The 23,017-nt window shown below is 35.5% G+C and overlaps 1 protein-coding gene across 1 annotated transcript in view; it reads right to left on the bottom strand.

The window, feature by feature from the left end:
• The window catches only part of LOC150103903 (LIM/homeobox protein Lhx3-like), a 138,952-nt gene extending 116,175 nt beyond the window's left edge, over positions 1-22,777 (bottom strand). The window contains exon 1 of the mRNA XM_090396639.1: positions 22,677-22,777. Coding sequence (XP_090252765.1) covers positions 22,677-22,761 — 85 coding nt within the window. The 5' untranslated portion in view covers positions 22,762-22,777. The remainder of the gene's footprint in view (positions 1-22,676) is intronic.
• Between the last annotated feature and the right edge of the window lie 240 nt (positions 22,778-23,017).

The raw sequence follows: 23,017 nt of genomic DNA, 5'->3' as shown, positions 1-23,017 counted from the left end.
GAAGATCTATTCCTAACCAGAACTGGTATCAGAGGAGGTTTGTAAAGGTGTTCACAGTGTAGATTTTTTACTGCCAAATGTAACCTCCTCTCGCCTGCTTTTATTTATTGCTGGTGTGAAGCTATTCAGCTTCAAGAGCAGGTTCCCTGTTTATTTAACCCTTGACCCTAGAACGGTACTAAATGCTGTAGGCTGCCAAAGGTTTGTCGATGGAGATAATGCAAAATTATGGAAACATTTTACAGCCAGTTCATTGGAAAATTGAAAACCATTAATACAGCAATACTCTAAGAATACATTGGCAAACCAGTAGTCACAGAAGTTACCTCCATTGGGTCGTGGTATACCAATGTGCTGAGGGGTCAAATAAACAGGGCACCTGCTCTAGATGGTGAACAACTTCAGCCATCTGCAATAAATAAAACAAGCGGGAGTCTCACACTTGTTCTCACAAATCAAATGACAGTTTTTTACACTGCAAACTAAATTACGATTTTAAGGGTATTATTTATGGGACATTTAAATGGGAGATGAATTTTATCGTTGGCCGTAGTGAGCTATGATTCACTCATAGTATTAATACTAAACAAATTATAGACTAACAACCTATCATCAATGAATTCACATAAAAAAATCAAATTTGAAGAAACCTTACTTTGACTGAATGAATAACGCAAGGACATTCATTTTATTTTTTTAACAGTAGAATTAAAATATTTTTGTTGGTTATGATGTGATTTGATTGACTGAAAACTAATAGAAAATCAATTCGAACTGGCATGTGTTATAGTCTATTAAATCGTCTACATAGAATGAAAGAGACACGTGTCTAACTAATAATGCAACTTGGAACAGACATGCATGTTTCGTTAATTACCAATACCTTGTAAATTTCCATTAAATGAAATTAAACATATTTTAAAATGCAATGAAATATATGTTAGTAAATATGCTCATTTTAATGCAGTTTATTGTATTTTTATTAAATTCATTAATTTTCATGAAATTTTTCATTGTAGATTCACTTAACAATTTTAATTTAATGCAAGTTATAATAAAAATATAAATGGTGTATAAACATTAACAACATATTACACTTTTAAGAAAACATTTTCATTTAAAAAATTATAAAAGTTTCAATTTTTATAATAAATGTAATTATTCTAAATAAATATTTTTAAAATTTTAAATGATAATATATAATTTTAAATGTTTACTATAAACATGATATTATATCTCCATGAATGAACAGAAGTACTATAGTAGACGGATAAAATCTATTGTACTCGTCAATTACGTCTGCAACAGTAATGCCCAGATTTTAAACATTATGAAGCCCAATGAAATTTTCATGAAATTTTTCATTGTAGATTGACAATTGACATTTATGTCTTTAGGGGTGAAGCAAGATGCTTTTCATATTCCCCGCTATCTGTTGTGGTTGCAGTGAAGGTAAAATTTATGAGCAGAATGCTCGCCCTGATTGAGCATGGAGATTATGCATCACTAAAGGAGGCCAATATAGCTTTTGGTCTTCTGTATTTGAATATGTCCGTTGGATCGTATGCTGTAGCTTGTTGAACCAAATCGTTGGGATGTGTGGACGTCTTTAGGAAAAACTTGGTGGCTAAGGATCGTAGAAAAGAGAAGATATAGGGAATATTTGTGTCTCTGTGGAGTTGAGTGTTTCTAACATACCACGGGGCATTCAAAATCATTCTCAGGCACTTGTTCTGCACTCGCTGTATTTTGATGATGTTAGCATTAGAGGTGTGGCTCCAGGCCGGAGAGGCATAGGTGATTATAGGACGAATCGTCAACTGGTATAGCTGCAATTTGATTCTGTTGCTGAGCTTGCTATTTCTATTAATTAGCGGATAGATCTGTGCTACGGCTTTAGAAGCCTTTGTGCATGCAGACTTGGTGTGTTGATTGAAAGATAGCTTTTTGTCGAGAATTACACCCAGGTAATTTGTTTCTGACTGCCAGGGAATTTTAATATTGAATAGTAACAGATCTCCTACAGGAGACATTGGCCTTTTTGAGAAAAGAACGGCTGAGCTTTTCTGGGGGTTGACTTCCAATCTCCATTTAGAGAACCAACCCTCCAGCTTTAGAATGTTTTCTTGAAGCTTTCTGGTAATGAAAAGGGGTCTGAGAGATCTGGTTAGTATTGCCGTATCGTCTGCATATAGGGCCAAAATGGAAGTCATCGGATTGTGTGGGATGTCTGACATGTATACAGAGAACAGCAATGGAGCCAGCAGAGATCCCTGCGGCACTCCAGCAAAGACATGGCGCTGGGAGGATGTAGAACCGTTGATTTTTACTTGCATTGATCTATTTTGAAGATATGAGTGGATTAAATGAACCATTTTAGGTGAGATGCCGGCTGAGATAAGCTTGTGCAGGAGTCCAAAATGCCAGATTTTATCAAATGCTTTGGATAAGTCTAGGAAAACAGCGCCTGTGCACTGGCGCCAGTTGTAGCTGGTTGTGATGTATTCAACAATTCTGTGGATTTGCTGGGTAGTACTATGGTGTTGCCTAAAACCAAACTGTTCTTTTGGAAGGATGTTTAGGTCATTTATTGAGGTTTGAAGTCGTGAGAGGATGACCTTCTCTGCAACCTTACCCAGATTTGAGATGAGACTGATTGGACGATAATTTTGGGGTAGGTGTGAGTCTTTGCCTGGCTTATGTATGGGAATTACGTCAGCCAGTTTCCAGGTGGAAGGAAAATAGTGAAATCTTAAAATTGCATTTATTATACTGGTCAGGTACACTACTGCCCTCCGGGGCAGAAGTTTAATCACACGATTAGTAATGCCGTCTGGTCCAGGAGCTTTTTTGTTCTTTAAATTTTTAATAATGTCATATATCTCAGCAGGTGATGTTGATGCAATATGGTCAGTGCTGGTGATAGGAAGTTTGAGTGAGTGTCTGACCTTGCTGTGAATCTTATGTATGTGGTCAAAGTCAAGGTTTCCATACGAAGGCCTGCATTGCTCTTCCAAGCTGTGCGCTATAACCTCTGCTTTGTCCACATCTGTGTGAGCAAGGCCCTGATCAGTTAATATTGGGGGAAGGGATCTGCCTTTGTTTTTGGTATTTTTCAGTAGTCCCCAGATGGAGTGATCACTAGGTGAAATGGAGGATAACTTTTCATCCCATACATGGTCTCTGTGAGCTTTCAGTGCATCTCTTACTGCCCCATTTAATCTGTTTAGATTTGTTTTGTCTTGTGGTGCACACGTGTTACGGAATCTCTTTCGAGCTCTGTTTTTATCTCTGATTAAGTTCATGATGTTTCATTGTAGATTCACTTAACAATTTTAATTTAATGCAAGTTATAATAAAAATATAAATGGTGTATAAACATTAACAACATATTACACTTTTAAGAAAACATTTTCATTTAAAAAATTATAAAAGTTTCAATTTTTATAATAAATGTAATTATTCTAAATAAATATTTTTAAAATTTTAAATGATAATATATAATTTTAAATGTTTACTATAAACATGATATTATATCTCCATGAATGAACAGAAGTACTATAGTAGACGGATAAAATCTATTGTACTCGTCAATTACGTCTGCAACAGTAATGCCCAGATTTTAAACATTATGAAGCCCAATGACTTCCCTTCACTAGCCCTTAATCCGAATCCGATAATTCTAGTGAAAACATGTCCTTAAAATTGGGCATATGTGGAAGTCTGATTAGAGGTTTTGGTGTGGTATTTGTATTCACGTTTGAAACTTCCATCCTGCAATGTCCAGTTGCAGAAAAGTTATACATTTTTATCGTTTACTATGTTTACAGAAATCAGTATTAACTTTATTTTCTAATACCCAAATACATTTCGAATCTGTTCCTGAATTGCCTCCTTGAGCATCTCGACGACAACAATAATAATAAATTATAATAAAATATAGAAATTATTGTGGGATATAGACCAGTGTGGTAATCAAAAATCTCACATCAGTGATGAAAATCATCCTTCACCAAAGCACATTGACATCCAATAGCATCTATACAATAATAACGTACGCCATTCATGCCACAACCGTTGAAAATGTACTTTCTCCGAAATCTTTATTTTCTTTATTATACCCAAATATTCTCTATACTACTACAATAGCATACACTGGTTTCAATAATTAGTTTTGAAAAAACACTCCGTATGTTCTAATTGCATTCGTTTAACACAAGTTTTAAAAAAAATGTTTTGAAATTTTTACCATTGACGTAAAAGCATCTTTCCTAGGTTTGTTAATAGCAACACGTAAAAAGGGTTTTGTTTCATCTTCGGTGTATTTATTTCCATTATCTTTCGAAATGAAAATTTCCATGCATTTTTGTAACGAATATTTCAGGGACATTGCTTATCTATTAACTATGTCGTTTAATTTCTCTCTCTCTCTCTCTCTCTCTCTCTGTCATTCCTCAATTTCGTTTTATATTATCCACTTATCTCCCTTTTGGTGTTATGCAACATCGACAGAATACAAATGAAGTAAAACGAATAGAAATAAACTATAGGGAAACAACAAAGAAAAATAACTACTTATTTAATGGTATCGACAAATGCACACACACACACACACACACACACACACACACACACACACACACATACACACACACACACATATATATATATTCAATTAATAATGTGTTGTAAGAGGCAGAAGCATTTTGGGAATCATGTGCTCGTGAAATACTAATCTTAAACCAAAGCGAGAAAAATAAATTATCCTAATCCTATTTTCCGCGTGCATTATATATCTTCTTTCACTTTCTCTTCCTTTTTCTGTCAAGATTTCTCACTTAGTCTATCATTTCCTATTTCTTTATTTCATCTTTCTCTCTGCCTACTTATTATCCTTGCTCCCTTTATCATTCCCTATTTATTTCATCATTTCATCTCTCTCTCTCTTTCTCTCTCTATTTCTTCATTGGTTCTCTCTGTCTATTGCTATTATTCTCCTACTTCATTTCTGTATTTTTCCAATTGCTCAACTTACGTTCGTGTCATTTTCTTTCTCATTCTCTCTCTCTCTCTCTCCCGTATTTCATCCACCCCCTGTCAAATTTGTTTTCCTTCTAATTTTTACCCTCCCACGCTTCTCTGTAATTACCATTAAAATTTATCCGTTCGAATTCGGATAATAACAAATTTTGAGTCGATCCTTATGAGACACTTGGTTAAAACTCGAATTAATATAATTTGTCTCTGTGTGTGTGTGTATGTGTGTGTGAATAAAGGGGGGGGAGGAAGAGGTTTCTCTGGTTCTCTTTGAGTACATCCTATATAAGGAGTAGCTGGAGGTTCAATTACGAATTAGAGAAAGTGACATTTAGCTAATACATGCTGAAGGGCACACAGGAGTCTGTAAACTTCGGTAATAAAGCGATGGAACAATTGCTCGCTTCTGGGGGATTCGCATTTGTGGTTGCTACTAGCACTCGATAACAGAAACGAAGTGCACAACAGCAGAAGCAGCAGCCACCTTGCAAGTTCTGTCTGTACTTTCCATACAAACTGTGACAGAGTGCGAGCAACCATTCCATGTGTACACAGCGGCCGTCAAACCGTGGAGACGGCACCAGATATTTACTCTAGCAATGACTGACGGCGTCCATTATGAATGGCATTTCCGGAGGCAACCCCCCCCCTCTCTTATATTCCCTTTCCTTTAGTCCTCTTAGGTAATCAGTTGCCTGCCGACAGAGCGAACCTACGGTAATGGACGGTACCTGCCCGTTCGGCTACCGCAGAAACACCGATGCTACCTGTGTCGTGGTTCCCGCTTTCTTTGTACGGAGCGTCCGTCGCACGCAGATTTCCGTGCCAGCGAACAATGGAGCTACGGCAGAATGCGGACTCGGGCATTAGCAGAGTCAACACCACCACGCATACGACACATTCTTATTAAGTCGTCAGCAAACACGTGCAACGGCAACTCACCCACAATACTATGGCGAATCGCCTTGGTGTGGTGGTCATGTGACTTTTGTCCTTCTTGTCTGTAGGCGAGGAAATTGTTGAACGGACGATCGCAAACATTTTATGAAAAAGCAGAACAATGGCTGAGATGAGGGGTAAGATGGGGATAGCGATGACTGTTGTCAACCAGTAGTCATTGTACAGACGGCTTGATTTTCTGGTATTGTAACTTGGGCGAGAACAACAACACCGAACTGTCTTTTGTTACCTGGAGATGTTCTGTAACAGGTAGCATGTGTTAGCTATACACCCACTTGAACAAAAGGATAGACGTGCGACGCCCAGTAGTCGCTGTTGATGAACCGAGAGGGGGTAGGGATGGACGTAGAAGCATTATATGGTTCAACCCCCTCTGCAATTCTAAAGTTTTTTCTTATTTCTCTTTTAGATAAATGGAAAATCTTTGTGGCAAGGTTACGCAAACATTCTATTTAGAAGTTTGGTTACTAAGGCAACAGATTTGTAGGCGAAATAAACATTATTATGGGACTGGATGATACAGCTGTTCTGTTTCTTTTTTTTTTTTTTTCAGTCGAAGATATATGTAACAAATCAAGACATGCTGGCTTCAAACTTGGACACCGAAAAAAATAATTAAATTTGCCCAATTTTACGATGGTTTTGTCCAAATGACCCATATCACAGTCAAATATGATTTTGTTTTAAAATAAACCACAGTTGCAATCATCATATTGTGGTCAATAGCTTATGCAACTGTGTCGCGTTATGGACCTGCTTATAGCAAGATTTACAATGCCTTTATTGAGTAGATTCATTAAATCTTGTCCGAATGAAACAGAGAATGAAATCCGCAAGTAGGATTCTTTGATTGATAAGTAGGTACTTTGTACGTTGGCAGAAGGATGTAGTTTTTCCTTTGAATAAAATGAACAAACCTCATTTAGAGTACTGTAGTTGGAATCGTTTTTAAAAAAAGAGCTCAATATACCGACGAATGACATTAATGAGGAACGACATATCATTAGGCTACATTCTTAGGTTCTTAAAAGAACTGGGAGATGGACTGAGTCCTTGAATCTTTATCCCGTCATCTGAATGAAGAAAACCTGTGTGGATGTGGTGTTATTGAGCTCAAAGCTCGTCATGACTGGGTAACGGCAATAGCCGAGCCTCAGTTAAAACTTTATTGGCTACAGCATTGCCATTCGTTTACCCTGGAAGTCCTAAAAAGGACTCTTCCTCCTACATTCTTAGAGTCCTTATAAGGACTGGCTTAAAGGGGCGAAGCAAGAATGCTGTTCTTATTCCCCGGTATCTGTAGAGGACAGTGTAGGGATAAGGTGTTATTGAGTAATTAAAGCTCTGATCATGGCAGGAGGGTAACAGCCGAGCCTCAGTTAGAACTTCATTGGCTACAGCATTGCGATCCATTATCATATCATATTCAGGATATCATATTCAAGATAATGCGATCCATTATTGAATGAATTGATTTAATGGATTGAATGAATTAATCGCCGCATTTTACGGTATTGCATTATAATATTTTTTTTTTACATTTTCTTAGAAAAGGTGTATAGGAGAAATAGTTTTTTTTGAATAAATATTTAGATGACCTTTAATATGACTCTAATATGCCTTTTCCATTTTTTTTTCAATCTTATTATAAAAATCTTATAATACTAGTAACAAAGTTATTATCAACAAAGAAAGAAAAAAATTGAAACACTATAACTAATGAAAAAAGTCTAATTTGTGATTAGTGCAATGATAATAACTATGAAAATTTGCGTGTACTAATACAGTCCACCTCTTTTAAGGCTTTTTATATGCTGTATGAAATAAGTTTAACGTGTTTAATTTAGTATTGTTTCTTCTTGATTAACACATCCCTCTGTAACTAATAAGACTATATATTGAACATATTGAAACTAGTCGCCTTGATCGACACGTTCATATTAATGTAACGTGTATATAAACATTTGAAACAACTTAATATTCCGAAAAAAGATAATGTACGTGTTCATAGATGCTGTTACTATTGACGAGCTCATCAGTAAAAGTTTCTTAATTGAAGGATTCGATGAATCTGTCAATACTTAAATTAATATTGACAATGGGTGCTTCAATAATGTTGTGAGAAACATATTCAAATAAACTTGTGTAACAATCCTACTAAACTAAAGATAAAAGGCCCCTCACATGCACATATTATTAAAGCACCTATTACAATATTGGTTATACTGGAAAAGAAACTGCGTTTGTTTCATGTATATATTTAATACTATTTGGCCGTACTTTCCTATGCATATATTTCCAGTCTCTTTACAATGCGTGTTTACATTTTTAATCCGAAAACATTTTTAATCCGGATAAATATATCTATACTTTATTTCAGAAAAAAGCATGAAGGTTCGTTACATTTTTAAATCTAATTAATTTGAGTTAATTTTTATTTATTTTAAATAAGATAACTTTGAAATATGAAACTAGGCAACTGCATGTCATATCTTGTAACAGTTACTATACTGAAACTTTTTCGCATGTAATTCATACATCGCTACGCATATAACTAAATATTGATCACAGAAATCCCTCAGTAAAAAAAAATATTAAAAAAAAATGCATTCTCTTTCTTTTGACAGAAGCCGATGCCGTGTGTGTGTGTGTGTGTGTGTGTGTGTGTGTGTGTGTGTGTGTGTGTGTGTGTGTGTGTGTGTGTGTGTGTGTGTGTGTGTGTGTGTGTGTGTGTGTGTGTGTGTGTGTGTGTGTGTGTGTGTGTGATGAGTGCATGAAAAAAAAAAAAGAAGAGTAGAATTCAATACTTGTGTGTATAGCTCATCTTTTCCTAGCGAAGATTGCTGGCTCTTACATTTTCATGAGAGCAAGCGCAGTTTAAGATGTACATAAAAGGAGTGCCAATTTTACAATGACTCTTAAAAGTTAGGGCACAGACGTAGCAAAGCTTCGGCATAAAGCAAGACCAAAAAAAAAAAACTAATGTTTGAGCACATGTCAGTAGAGAATTGGCAGAACTTGAAATCCAAAAGTGAGAAAAATGATTTTTACTTTTTTTAAGCTCTCCGAACAACCTGTAAAGATGACTAAGATTCAGATGTTTACCAACGTGGACAACTATTTGTTCAATTAAACCAGTGCAACAAGAGAGACAGAAATGATGTACAAGATACGTTCTTGCTCGTTTTTTATTTAGTTTTGTTTTTATTATTTAGATATTTTGAATTCGTTAGGATTCAAAGCAGTTTTTTATATCAAACATTGTGCTTTTGAGTTTTTTATTCAATTAGAAAACTGTTTAATCACAAAAGGACACTTCTGAAATTGCTTAAATATTTAGTAAATGTACAGCAAAATTAATTATATATACTGAGGTTTACGATTTTAGCGCCCACGTTATCAAAACATAAATACCTCTGTTGCGTTCAGAGAGAGAGAGAGAGAGAGAGAGAGAGAATACCACTAATTATGGGACAAAATGATTTAAACTGATATCAGAATAATTTTCTCCAACTAAAAATCAAAAATCAAATTGATTTTCTTGACTATGCTTTTCACTGTAAGTAATGAGAGCCTCCATAGCTCAGTCAGTATAGACGAAGCCCTTTGGTCGGAAAGACCTGGGTTCGATTACCATCCATGACTTGAGAGAACCTCTATTTGGTCTCTTTCGACTAAAGGTGAGTTAGCCGGTCTCATACAAAAGTAGAGGGTTTTTTTCACCTGGAAACTCGGGTTTTTCGTCCCTCGGAACAGACAAACCGGCCCGTGAACACACACACACGGATTTACAGTCATAAAATACATACTTAATCCCTTATTAGGAGGGCTCAACCACGGGTCGGTGGTGGAAAGGGGAAGCCCCACACGATTAAAGTAATTTAAATCCTCACATCAGTTTTCATCTCTCGCAATCCAAACAAACCGATTTTACAAACCGACTTTACATATTATCAAAAATAGCGCGCAGCACACACACACACACACACACACACACACACACACACACACACACACACACACACACACACACACACACACACACACACACACACACACACACACACACACACACAATCGTTCTTTCTCTCTGTCTTTTATTTACAAATCTATCTATAGTCGCTGTTTTCAATGATGTCTCCATGTGTGTTTAACGTAACACTAGAATATTATAAATAGCAAAACGACCAAGAAGTAAACTTAAATCAATGGATTTCAGAAAGATACGCTGTGTGATTACAATCACTGTTTTGTACTGAGTCGTATGTATGCCTCGTTTGTTTAAAACGACAAAGGTAATAGTTAATTTCAACACAAAAACTACACTGTGAGATAATAAAATAACACTAATAAAATTCTTTAGCATTTTAATGTTCCGCCTGTTCATTTTTAGAGAAATTTTCTATACGCTCTCTAAATTGTCATTCCACTGGTAGCTCTAACAGACAACAATGCCACGTTACCAAGGCTACTGTTCCAATCAAATCGTCTCAACTTGGGGCCAGCAAAACTCAGCGTAAGTCATTTGAAACAAATCCATCCATTATATACGCCATTGATATTTCCTTTTGGAAAAAAAGATCTTTTTTTTTTTTTTTTGACTGATTACTACATGGTTGTGCTAGCGCTTACTGGAAAGCAAATAGTTGAATATAATGTTTAGTGAGACACGAGAGTTTATTAAAGAAAAAATACTCCACAAAAACCCAAACTCATTATTACCAAGAAGATTGGTTGTTCACAAGTGTCTCCAGCAAACTCCTTCCGTCGAGAATAACATTACTAAAAACGTCAGACGCTGGAAGTTTTTATGTCCTTTCCATATGAATGATGCCTCTGAGTTTAGGCACATGTCAATAGAGTGATAGATCGTCTACCGTAATAGCCATCTGCTTTTCCCTTATTGCAAGATTCCAATGAATATAAACGGATTGTTTTAACAACAAGAGACTCAAACGAAACTGTTAAATATGTATGCAACACTAAATGCTTACTTTTAATTGAAGCTTCATGCATACCCACATTTTTCTCCTTTTTTTATGCAGTATCTAGTTAACTGCTGTAAGAACAACAGAGCCGCTGTTCGTCCAGGGACCAACAATGTCATGCAGATTAGTGGCTCCATAACTACACAGAAAGATGTCTCTTTTTTTTTATTTGACAAAGAGCTGAACTCCAGAAATACAATTAGTTAAAAACAGAACATCTCTCACCCATAATGATCCATTTACTTTTCTTAAAAATGTAACCATGCTCTTCATTAGTTTGTTGACGCCAAGCGATAAACCTGCACACTTGAAAACCCTTATACGATTTTGTTATGTAGGACTCGGTGGTCTCATTTATTAGCGTCAAAAAAGAAAATTGCAACAAAGTTGTTTGTTTTAAGTGTGGTCGATACATTCAGAAATGTCCGTGAGGGCAAATAGAAATTCCGTCTCAGATTATTGTAGTCCTCTTAATTAACTTGATTTGTAGAAGTAATGAAAAGCTATAAAAAACGAAGGAGGAAAAAAAAGTCTCCATAAATAGAAAGGGATCAACTATCTTCAGGGAAATAAGAAATTGTGGAAAAAGAAACAAATAAAAGAATGTGTGTGTGTGTGTGTGTGTGTGTGTGTGTGTGTGTGTGTGTGTGTGTGTGAGAGAGAGAGAGAGAGAGAGAGAGAGAGAGAGAGAGAGAGCTCAAAAGAAAAAGATTCATCTTATCAGAAAGACGTACCATCTTCCATTTTCTAAGAAAATGAAATTTGCTTTTCATATAAAGTAAGTAAACTAACTTGATGAATAGGGAAATGTAGATGTATTTATAAGAATGCATTCTTCTCAATTATTTGTCTATATTTAAAACATAACTTTATGGAGGTGCAGAAACTCTAGAAGAGGCTTGTTCAGGATCCAGTTGGTATTTAATATCTGACCACGCTAAAGAATCTGATCAAATATCTTCGCCTCCTAGAAGAAGAGATTCCAACCTATCTTTTTTCATCTAAAGGGCTCTGTCGATACCGATTGAACTAAGTTCTCCATTTACTAATAGAACTATAATAATTAAATTTTAAATTGAATATGATCCTGATAAAAGATTTCGACTACCAATCCACGCCGATGTAGACTACCATTAACCACACTTCTAAAAGAAAAGATATTATACGTATATTGTCTAAAATGCAAGATATGTTCCACTATCTCCAGAAAAGTTATTGCCCAAACTCCAGTAGACTATTACTGGAATATCATCAGAGACCGATGAAACAAAAATAAAAAAAATGCATTGTAATGTCAACAAAGAAATATTATTTGCACGACTATCTGAAATTCGGAATTAGAAACTTGCAGCACATTGGTATGCTAAGGTTTAGATAAAGTGGAACCCTTCTCTAGAGTAAGCATGGTATTTTTCATTTGACACTGATATGCAAGACGATGTTGTGCCACATCGAGAGATGAAAATCATGTACCATATAAAGACTGTGGAAGTCGAACCGGAAAACTTATAAGTTGCAAAACTGTGATGTTATCCACTAGATTACTTACGGAAACCTAAAACAGCATTCCCCGCCCTGTTATAAAGAAAATATATCGAAACTTCTTATTATAACTGTTTATGAATAAATGATTACTTCACCTTAGGTATTTATGCAAAATATAATTAGATCATACTGAGAAAATCAGCAGTATTATCGCCAAGAAGATATTCCATGTAATTGAACTCAAATCTTAAATTTATTGTAAAAATGACATACTTATTTACGTATAAAACATTCCTATTGTCAATAACTTGAACATTTATTAGAGATATTTTAAACCACTGTCGCCAGAAGTATAGTATATATAAGATGTTTATGATATTTATATAATATTTATCTTAAGCTCACAGAACATTGTACTTCTTAATGTGAATCGACCAATTATTTTATTTTTTAAATTTAAGACAAGTAGGCCAACTGTTTATTATTATCAAGTACAGCACTTGATTACGATTTGCGGTAATGTTATTTGCATGTTTAGCCCAAGTATTTTTGGTACTTCCTTCGAGCACGATCTTTTTCTATAGATGTAATTCAATATTTACGCCATTTATGTGATAATTGGGTGTTCAACTGCATGTTAATTATCTTTCTAAAAAACTGATAGTGAAATGCTGTTCTCTTTATTCTTCCCTTAGATGGCTGTCCCAGACTGTGCTACGTGGATGGTAATGATCTATGCTAATTACACGTCTAATTAACTATGTCTGGTATTATGTCATAAACGAAACTAGGTTGACATTCAACCATGTGTCTCTTTGATGATTTAAGTACCAAATAAAAGAAAAACAAATTATAAAGAACCAAGTCTGGGAATCCACATACGAAACTAATTTAGTAAATACTGTGAGCTGCAAATCTGTGTTATTAAATTTCTTCAGGGTCATCGCGAAAGAGGAAGGTTAGTTTGTACCAGGAGGAAACTGAGGTTGAAGAGAAATTTATTGCCATCTCCCACAGAGATATCCCTAAAGCTCTCTTGGTAGGAAAACCCATTAGATGTTGTTAAAGGTGTGCGCCATTTTCTCTGGCTGCTTTATTTCTGCTGTAGAAGCCCATTTGCCATTTACAGGATAACGGAAAAATGCGTAATTAATTATATCTTAATGGGAAGTATATATTATCTGTGCAGCGCCCTCTGATGTACGTTGTCGGAACTAATAGCTTAGTCGAATTAATAGACTTAAAGCCGCACTCTTGATTTTAGTTGCTATGTGTTATAATCTTTATATATACCATCTGATTATGTTAGGAAAAAATGCTCCCAAGTAATATATACAGAAGAAGACGCATTTGCTTACAGGATAGAGTAATACCGATAATTTCTATTTCTTTAATTGAGTGATGCACTTTGTTTCTAAGTACTTGATAATTTGTTCATGTAGTGTATATGGTTAAACATCTGAAAAAGTATTTAACATCTTTTACAACTGTAAAATATTAATGAAGTTTCAGTTATAAATAAAGCGCCTCGAAAACAACAAATGAATAAACGAAATTCATATTTTTAAAACTAGATGAAATTAGCATTTTGAAAAGATGAAATTGACATTTTCAAAACAAGATTCTTAACATGTTTAGAGTAGAAATTTAATAATATAGTTAAAGACAAGAATAAAATATACACGCTTTAAAGCATAAAAGATTAAAATTTTTTTTTTGAAGTTTATGTAACGAATAGTATTGCATTAGCAAATAACGTTTACTTCACCATTGCCTATTAGTTGAAGTAACATTTCACTACCTCAAAGGACCAATCACAAAGGGAACAACAGTTTCATTGTTTATTTTTACATCTCTAAGTTCATATTAGTGATATAATATAACACGTTCTCTTCATAAATATGTCTTAAAAGGTAGTAAAATGCAGGATAAGTTCGTGGCAAAAGTGGAGAGCAAGCTAAGAATACGATCCACAACTTAGTTTGCTTTGCTTAGTTAAGAATAGATATATTCATAACTAAATACATTTATTATCGTGAAATATCTAAAAATTTGGTCTTCCCAGACAATAGTTTTTTATGTTGACGAGCTTTAAAGAGCAAAACATCTCCAGAAGTTTTTGCTTGATTAATTTATCTTCAGGAATATTTTATTCAAACAAAAGTGTATATTTAAATGATTACTTTCATGAAGTATTTATCGGAGTGCTTCGATTTTTTAGACAATAATCTAATTGTGATAATAATAGGGCTGATAAATGCCTTAATGACAAAAAAATTTAGTTCGGCTTCATGTGATAAATTTTAAATGGATGTAGTAAACAGTAAAAGTGACAATGTAGTTTAAAAGCTGTCGCTGTTGTCAAGAATATAGTTATGTTCGTAGGGAAAGTAGCTTATTCACACTTTTCTTGCTGGAGTATTTCTGACAGGAAAGGATTGCTTATGAACTCAAGTTGTACTTTGTTAATTTTAATACTAAGCTTCAAAAAACTTTTTTTAACCATTATCTAGTTGTAAAGTGAGTGTTCAGTGTATTTTTCGTGAAGCAATAAAAATAATACATTTGATAAATATTTGGTTATGTATTGATATGAATATTAATCTTAATAGTCTCATAGCAAAGAGAGGGACACATAAACAACATTAATGCGACATGTTGGCCCTATCTGTAAATACTTGTAGACCCCGCGAAAACATTTTACAGCCGATCCATAGGGTGGTTCGATATTATAGTGTCAGCCGAATGAGAAGCTGCTGAGGCGTTTACAACGATAGGGGAAAAAAGCACATTTCAATAAATGAAATATTAACATGCGATAGATATATTTTTAGCGCAGGAGATGCTGCGAATTCAGTAAGGGCGGAAAAAGATAAGTATGTGAAGATGGAGCTTTATAATACATATATTATGAGCGAGAGCATTTTCTTCATCATCTATTTTTAAGGATGTAAAACGGAAAGAAATGTGAAGCAACTGAAACTGTTTCGCAAAAAAAAGGGTAATAGCGTCGTTTTCTCTGTACTGCTTTGGTGTTGTGCAGTGAAGTCGATTTTACAGGAGAAGATCTTATCACAACACACGAAACATAACTGAAAGGTATGAAGCGGACCTAATAATTGTAATTATTAATTAACAAGGCTTATGTAGGACGAAGTTAAAGCCCATACAATTATCAGTAGGTGTGGCGCATAAAATGCAATCCATAATAGGTATAACAAGTAGATCATGAAGATGCATGATCCCTTAGCGACCTCCGCCATCTGTCCCCAAATTATCAAGTAGCTACGGCAGGTGGCTTAATCCGCATGTGCACCGTTAAATGGGTACATTAGGCCACCATCACTTCGACAAGGCGAGCAGGTGTGCGGAACATGGCGTAATCTGCTCACGTGCCACCAGGATACACACACACATACACACAACGCACCATCACGGTCCAGGCAGGTGGCTACCGTGATCCGGGACCGTAATCTGGTAGAGTAGCGTTCCTCTCTCTCTCTCTCTCTCGTTCTTTTGGTGTTACGACCACTCATATCTGTACATGTAGTTCTCCTCCGATCAGGGCGTCACGACTTTTCCCTGCGTACTTATCGCACTCTCTCTCTACGGCAAGCTCACGCAAGGTCGACACAGACGTCGGACGAGGAGAAAACGTGCAGTCCTACGATCGGCCCGTGGCATGGCATGCTGCACGCTCAGTCATCCCCAGGGATCTCATGACGCACCTGGGATACGGTCTCTTCGATGCACCTTCATGAAATATAAAAGAGTCCAGAGAGCACAAAGCCATCGGCCGCTGCATTTCTCCGGCAAATTGCCTACCAAGTAAAGCATGAAATGTTCCGTGAGACCCACTAGGCTGTTGATGTTCACCAGATCCCCCAGCATGCAGCGAAACTCTGAACTCCGTACTCAGTCCCCAGTCACTGGCTAGACGGTCATTATCGCGGCAGGTACGTGGCCAGATACGATGAACACCGGAGGTAGCTTTAATGGCTCCATCGGATACAGGACTCTGCAACACATCAGAGGTAAAAACAAAAGGCAGTCTGATTCAAGAATAAAGGCGTGCAGAGGTGAGTGGGTGCCCTTCCCCTCCTCCTCCCCCTTCTTACACTAGGAGAGGTTTGTGTAGAAGGACAAGAGCAGAAGAACTTGCTGAAAGTTTGGAGAAAAGAGAGAAGTATGCACACACATACCCCCCCACACACACGAGAGGAAAGGGGGACAAATAACCCAAATCTTTCGTTGTTTCATATAGGCGCTCAGAGGTGCGTTTTGCAGGCAAGGAAATAAGTACAGGAGAACAGAAACAGGAAAAATAGATAGTTAAAATGTTTCTGTATGTGCATGTCAGAATGAGAGACAAATTCAGAATTTAGTTTTATATCAAAGACACAACTTGATATTCGCTTCTGGAACACAACATTACATCTCACTGATTCACTTCATATAAATGACGATATATAGAGAATATGTATCACCTATGTACTTTTAAGCTTTACTGGCGCTTGAAAAAAACCTTAAGTATCTAGATTTTCTTTTTTCAATATTTACACTGATATAGTATTACTTTATTACATCGCATTATGCACCCCCACCTTCATCCCACACACGTCTTCCCCAAAAAATGTATATTCCTATACAGCAATATGTAACGCAGAGCATGTAGGTCCATCCACATCAATGAAACATTAGCTACTCTCCGGTAAAAGGAATTCATATTCCATTTACGAAAATAAGGGCGATATTTTACAGCAAATGGCAAACTAGATCTTTCTCTAACTTCCCAATGGAAAAATACATTGAGAAAGCATCCGAAAATGTTTTAAGAGTATCTCCCAATAACTATTATACAAGGTGTTATCAAGAAGATATTGAAGATCTCTAGAACTAATTATCAAAAAAAAATTAATAAATAAAATAATTTTTCTGAAACTGAAGTTGTCACCAGTGACTAGCTATCATTTATGTGAAACTGGTTTTACGCATTTACAGAAACACGATATTTACAATCCCTTATTTTAATGATGGACGCTATGAATCTAGATCTCCACGGAGGTATATATTTCAGTGTACAATCTTTAAGTGACTGAAATATTTTCTGAATAATTCCAAGAAAGGAGTTCAAAATAGACCCATATAACTATAATGTCTCTGACCAACATCTGTTGATGTCGGCAAGAAGCCTATCAATAATGAAATGTTAAAATTGCATCATACACAATAGAATTGTCATATTCGTTATATTATAATAATACGTCAGTTGCAATGTACTCTACTTTTTCTTTAGTCAGTCTGTCATATTTACTACTTCACCAAAATTCTTATATTTTAGTATAACAGCATCCACAACTATTTCATTGCATTACTATTGCATTATCCTATTTTGTTTTCTATTCTAAAGATTTATTATTTTTTTTAACTGATATCGTTTCTGAAGCTTTAAACTCTCGCCTCTTAATAATTAGCAAATAAATATGCATAATTATGATCCAGTTTCAAACAACATCGCAACAAGAAATCTTAGTATGATCACTTAACGAAGGTTGTTTATCCATGCATCCAGTTTCTAACGTGTGTATTCTGATTGGCAAGATCACTTATAACTCACAGAATGAATTAACAGATATCAGAAAATGTTACTTATGGTCTCAGGTAAGGATTACTATAAAAGTTCAGAGTTCCAAAGCCAAACGCATAGCGCTGTTGTTTATTATATAATTGTCTGTCATTTAAACTGTATGGGGAACATCGGAAGTTACATATCTCAGATATTATGAATATGATTAGCCAATTGCTATATTATCACTGAAAAACAATGCAACATTTTATCCTACAATGAAAATTAGGAAACGTATACAATATATAGTATTTGACGTCACAGTGAAACGTATCCAGCTTAATTTAATTTAATTTTGGAAACTCAAATAATAATAATTGCTTCTTATATAATTTTTAGCGTACATCTTTCTATGACCTGTACAATTTGATAAAGAGGAAATATTACAGATTATTTACTTAATTTGTTTAATAATGTATGTTATACACCATTTTAAAATCTATACAATTATCAAATATAAAATTAAAACTTTATGGTTTACGATATGAAATGTGATTGCCAGGATAAGAATAGCACCAATGTAGCTAATGCATGTCGTACGAGGCGACTAAAATTGGTACCCAGGGAGGAAATTGGATGGCAATGCTGTAGCAAATGAAGTTTTAGCTGAGGCTCGACTATTGCTGTTACCCTCTTGCCATGATCAGAGCTTTAATAGCTCAATAACACCTTATCCTTACACTGTCCTCTATAGACAACGGGGAATATGAAAAGCAATCTTGCTTCTCCCCTTTAAGCCAGTCCGTATAAGGACTAATTATGATATGGATATATGGACAAAAGGATTAATACCCTTGGAGGGTAACGGATGGCAATACTGTAGCCAATGAAGTTTTAACTGAGGCTCGGCTATTGCTGTTACCCTCTTGCCATGATCAGAGCTTTAATAGCTCAATAACACCTTATCCCTACACTGTCCTCTACAGATAACGGGGAAGATGAAAAGCATTATTGCTTCGCCCCTTTAAGCCAGTCCTTATAGTCCTTATAAGGACTATAAGGAATTTATGATATGATATTCGTATATTATACACAACTTCCAAAGCTTATGAAAGATTCCTACATTCTCCTTTAAACAGAATATAAACATATTTACACATGAATTTACATATTCTAAACAATATTTTAATCTTTATGTACTATGCAATCATTTAAATCTCTATATTGTTATTATTATAACGTGACATGCCCAAGGACTCATCACAGGAGGGATTGTATGATCAGCTATATAAGATACATATATATATAGAGAGAAAGATTAAAATGAAAGTATCGCTGATAATCAGGTATACACCTGATGCATGATCACTCTAAAGAGGGGTTCGATATGGCTGGTTCAAAGTTCCTCTTATATTTAGAAAAGGTAGATGTGAAATGCCTGTTGTAAGGACTAATGCAAGGTTAGTTAGTTTTTTTTTTTTTTTTTTTTTAGAAAAGTAATCGAGATATGATAATTTAGATTACTGTGCAGTATGTGATCGTTTCAAAGTGTGTCTATTACTTGCCGTTTAAATAATGACGTTAATATTGCCAATAACTATTTTTCCATTGATTTGAACTTGAGTTTTCTGCGAAAATTACAATAATCTCGAATAAATATTATAGCAAATGTTAGAAGAGGGTATTAACATATTACAAGTTATTGTTAATACGGGAATTTATTTAAATCATTTGAAATAAAGAGAATGTAGTTGCCAATATGTAAGTAAATCTTGGCTGCTGCATTCTCTTTATTTCACTGAAAAACACTTTTAGTTTTTATAGCTTTTATAAGGTATTTTTTTATATGTAACGCTCAGTCATGAAAGAGATGTAATCTTGATAATATGTACAACAAAACGTTCTATAGTTACGTAAATTGAATAAAAGTGAATTTAATTTCGATATAAAATACTCATAATTTCAATGCAACTAACATGCATTTTTCAAGATTATATCTATTTTAAAAACAAAGGTATAGGCTATTCTATGGCTTTATATTAACCACCCGTGGTCCAGATGTAAAACAAGTTTATAATCTTTCATGACTGGGCATTACATATAAAAATACCTTATAAATGCTATAAAACTATAGATAGAATACCAAACATACAACGGCCGACAGTGAATTACGTATATACACATCAGATTACGAGAAATGAAAAAAATCCTTACAAGGAAAATATTGACATTCATAAGGTTTAACAGCATTTAGGTTTATATTATTTATTCTCAAATCCAAATCATTCTATCATCCAAATCTGTCTGAAATAGAGATTTGCAAGGTACTTATCCTTGGACTTAAGTCCAAGGATAAGTGGCAGAATGAATTATTCCAGAATCACTGCAAACATTATTCGCACTTCGAATCATTGCAATTGTTATTGTAATTTGCAATAACTTTCGCTATAATTCTAATCCTTCATTGCATTAACGCACGCATTAAAATCCTGAAGGTTACTTTTATCGAATGCATTACAAAACTATGCGTAGAATATGGTTGGAAAATAACAACTGCAGCTAGTTACGCTAAACACAGATGAAATAAAAGATTTGTCTAGTGTTGTGTTAGTAATAGTGGCTTCGTTTATATTCCTTTGACTATCACAGGAAAAGTAATTATTCCATGACATTCTGTCAACTGTCACATTCACGTAGTGTCTAAGTTCAAAAAGTACCAGACTATGTACTAGATGTACCTACGGTGTTCTTCCCGTTTGACGGAAAGATGTTACGGCTCTGGAGGCAGCAGCAGATTCCTTCCCTGTCATGTTACAAGATGCGACCGCTGCTGCAGAGATTATCATGGGTCACCGGTAACTCCCTTATGCATTATCTGAAGAATTCGGTCGGTTTTACGAATGCCAAATGATTATATGAAAACTCAGAATAATAAAGGAAAGACGTAAAATCAATTCAGACAAAAGACATATAGTACATCGTCACTAAAAGGTGAATGTTTTTATATAATTATTTGAAATCGGCAGCCAGAACATTATAATAATCCCCAAATAGAGAACATTGAAATATTTGATTCACTATTTCTCTTACTTGTTCCATAATTTTATGTTTATAAAGACATTGTATAAGAAATATACAGTTTGTTTGTAACTACTGCAGATAATACTATAATATATTATTTATACATACAACACGTAATACTATTCCATTAAATTTGTCTTTTTAAATGTTAGAGTTGGACTCTTGCAGAATTCAATAACCTGAGTATTGTATAATGAACTACATGTTTAATCCTCTAAAATAATTGTTTTTATAAATTTCTGATCTTTTTTTTTTACTTCTCACTAGACTAAAGTAATTTATATCACGCTATTCGTATTTAGAAATAATAAAAGTCAATGACTTGAGCAAATCATTCCTACATGTTATGAATAAACTGGTTGAGAAATATCATCACGGAATATAAATAAATAACAAGATAAATTAAATAAGCTACATAAGCTTTCAAATAATAAATAAAATTCAGATATTTTCTAAATATATATGTATATATAAACATTATCTAGAATTTTCTACTCTGAATGGGTTGTAAAGCATACACGCATATAAATATTACACAAATTACAGTATAGAGAAAAGCAAGCAAGTAAAATTATATGGGTGAGATTTAATACTAACTGATCACAATGCGCACATGTTGAAAGAATGAGAAAGGCGATAGTAAAGTCCTCGGCTGAAGAAGAAAAATAAGGATGAGAAAATCACTTACTTGCAATGCATAGGAAAGAAAACTTACTATTTATATACATTTAATAAAGAATTTTCAACTCTGTACGTATCCTGATCAGATCTGGGCAGTAATTCTTGACATCTAATAGAGAAAAAGGTAAAGATGGATACACTACACAAAGCCATCTGTAAGGAATAGAGAGTGGTCCGCTAACTTGCCTCCATACGTCTACAAACTACGGTCATGCAGAGATCCTTCGAACACTACAATCGCATCCCCCAACACATGGAGCACAGGAGTCGAGAGCCGGATATCAGAAGCGGGCCCCTTCGCATATTTTGTGGCAAAAACATTTCACATCTAACTTAAACACAACAAGGCAGGAAGGATGTAGTTAACGTCAAGGCACGAAAACACATCGTGTATCCTTGGCGGAAAAAGACAGCAATGGCTGCGGACAAGTGTTGGAGCCCGGTTAAATAAGTGTGCCGTGCCTACCTTCCTAAATTAGACGTAATCGAGACACCCCTCCCTCCCTCTTCCGCTGACAGACCTCCACGGCCAATTTACAGAGAAAGAAAATCTAGAGCGGCATTCTCGGAAGAAAATTGAATATTGGCAACGGCGAGGTAGATTGCCGCTGTCAGGAGTCATGCAGTTTTAATTTGAAATATTGTATGTCTGAGGGTCGTAATTGTATCGCATAGAAACAATTGCATTCACTCAATCATTGCTCCGCTCCGTAATATCCGGTCCCAGGCTCCGATAGATCGCTAATTTGATCAGGGGCCCGTAATAAGCGGTTCCAATTTGGCTAAGTGCATGCAAGCTATTGGAGGAAGTTAAGGCCGAGATCGGCCGGACCGAGGAGAGTTAATTAAGGAGAGAACTTGGCAACAACTGGTCAAACCTTCTAGAGCCTTGTTTCGGGAGAGCAGCGCCAACAGTAGGTCGGGATTCGGAGGGTTGCCGTCTGCGCTGACCATCGTGGACATTCCCGCAGTCCGCACGTCCGCTTCGCAGTTGTTGACCGCCGAGTCGTCGTCCGTAGTCACCTTGGCGAAGCAGAGGGCCGGCCTAAGCCTCGGCCGCTGGCGAACGACGTATCGAGAAGATATTTTCGGTCTTGGGGACAGCTTCAGGCCGAGCGATTCCGGCAGCGGCACGGCCGAAAGAGGTTTAATTTGGCTAAGTGCTCCACGTTCCCTTGCCAATAAAAAGGGAAGTGTCACCGAGCGCATGACAGGCCGT

Source organism: Typopeltis vanoorti, chromosome 8, assembly GCF_054136105.1.
Source record: "Typopeltis vanoorti isolate ZY-2024b chromosome 8, IOZ_Tvanoo_1.0, whole genome shotgun sequence".
NCBI lineage: Eukaryota > Metazoa > Arthropoda > Arachnida > Uropygi > Thelyphonidae > Typopeltis > Typopeltis vanoorti.
The sequence above is the reverse complement of the archived record's forward strand: the minus strand, read 5'-3'. Positions and strand labels throughout refer to the sequence as shown.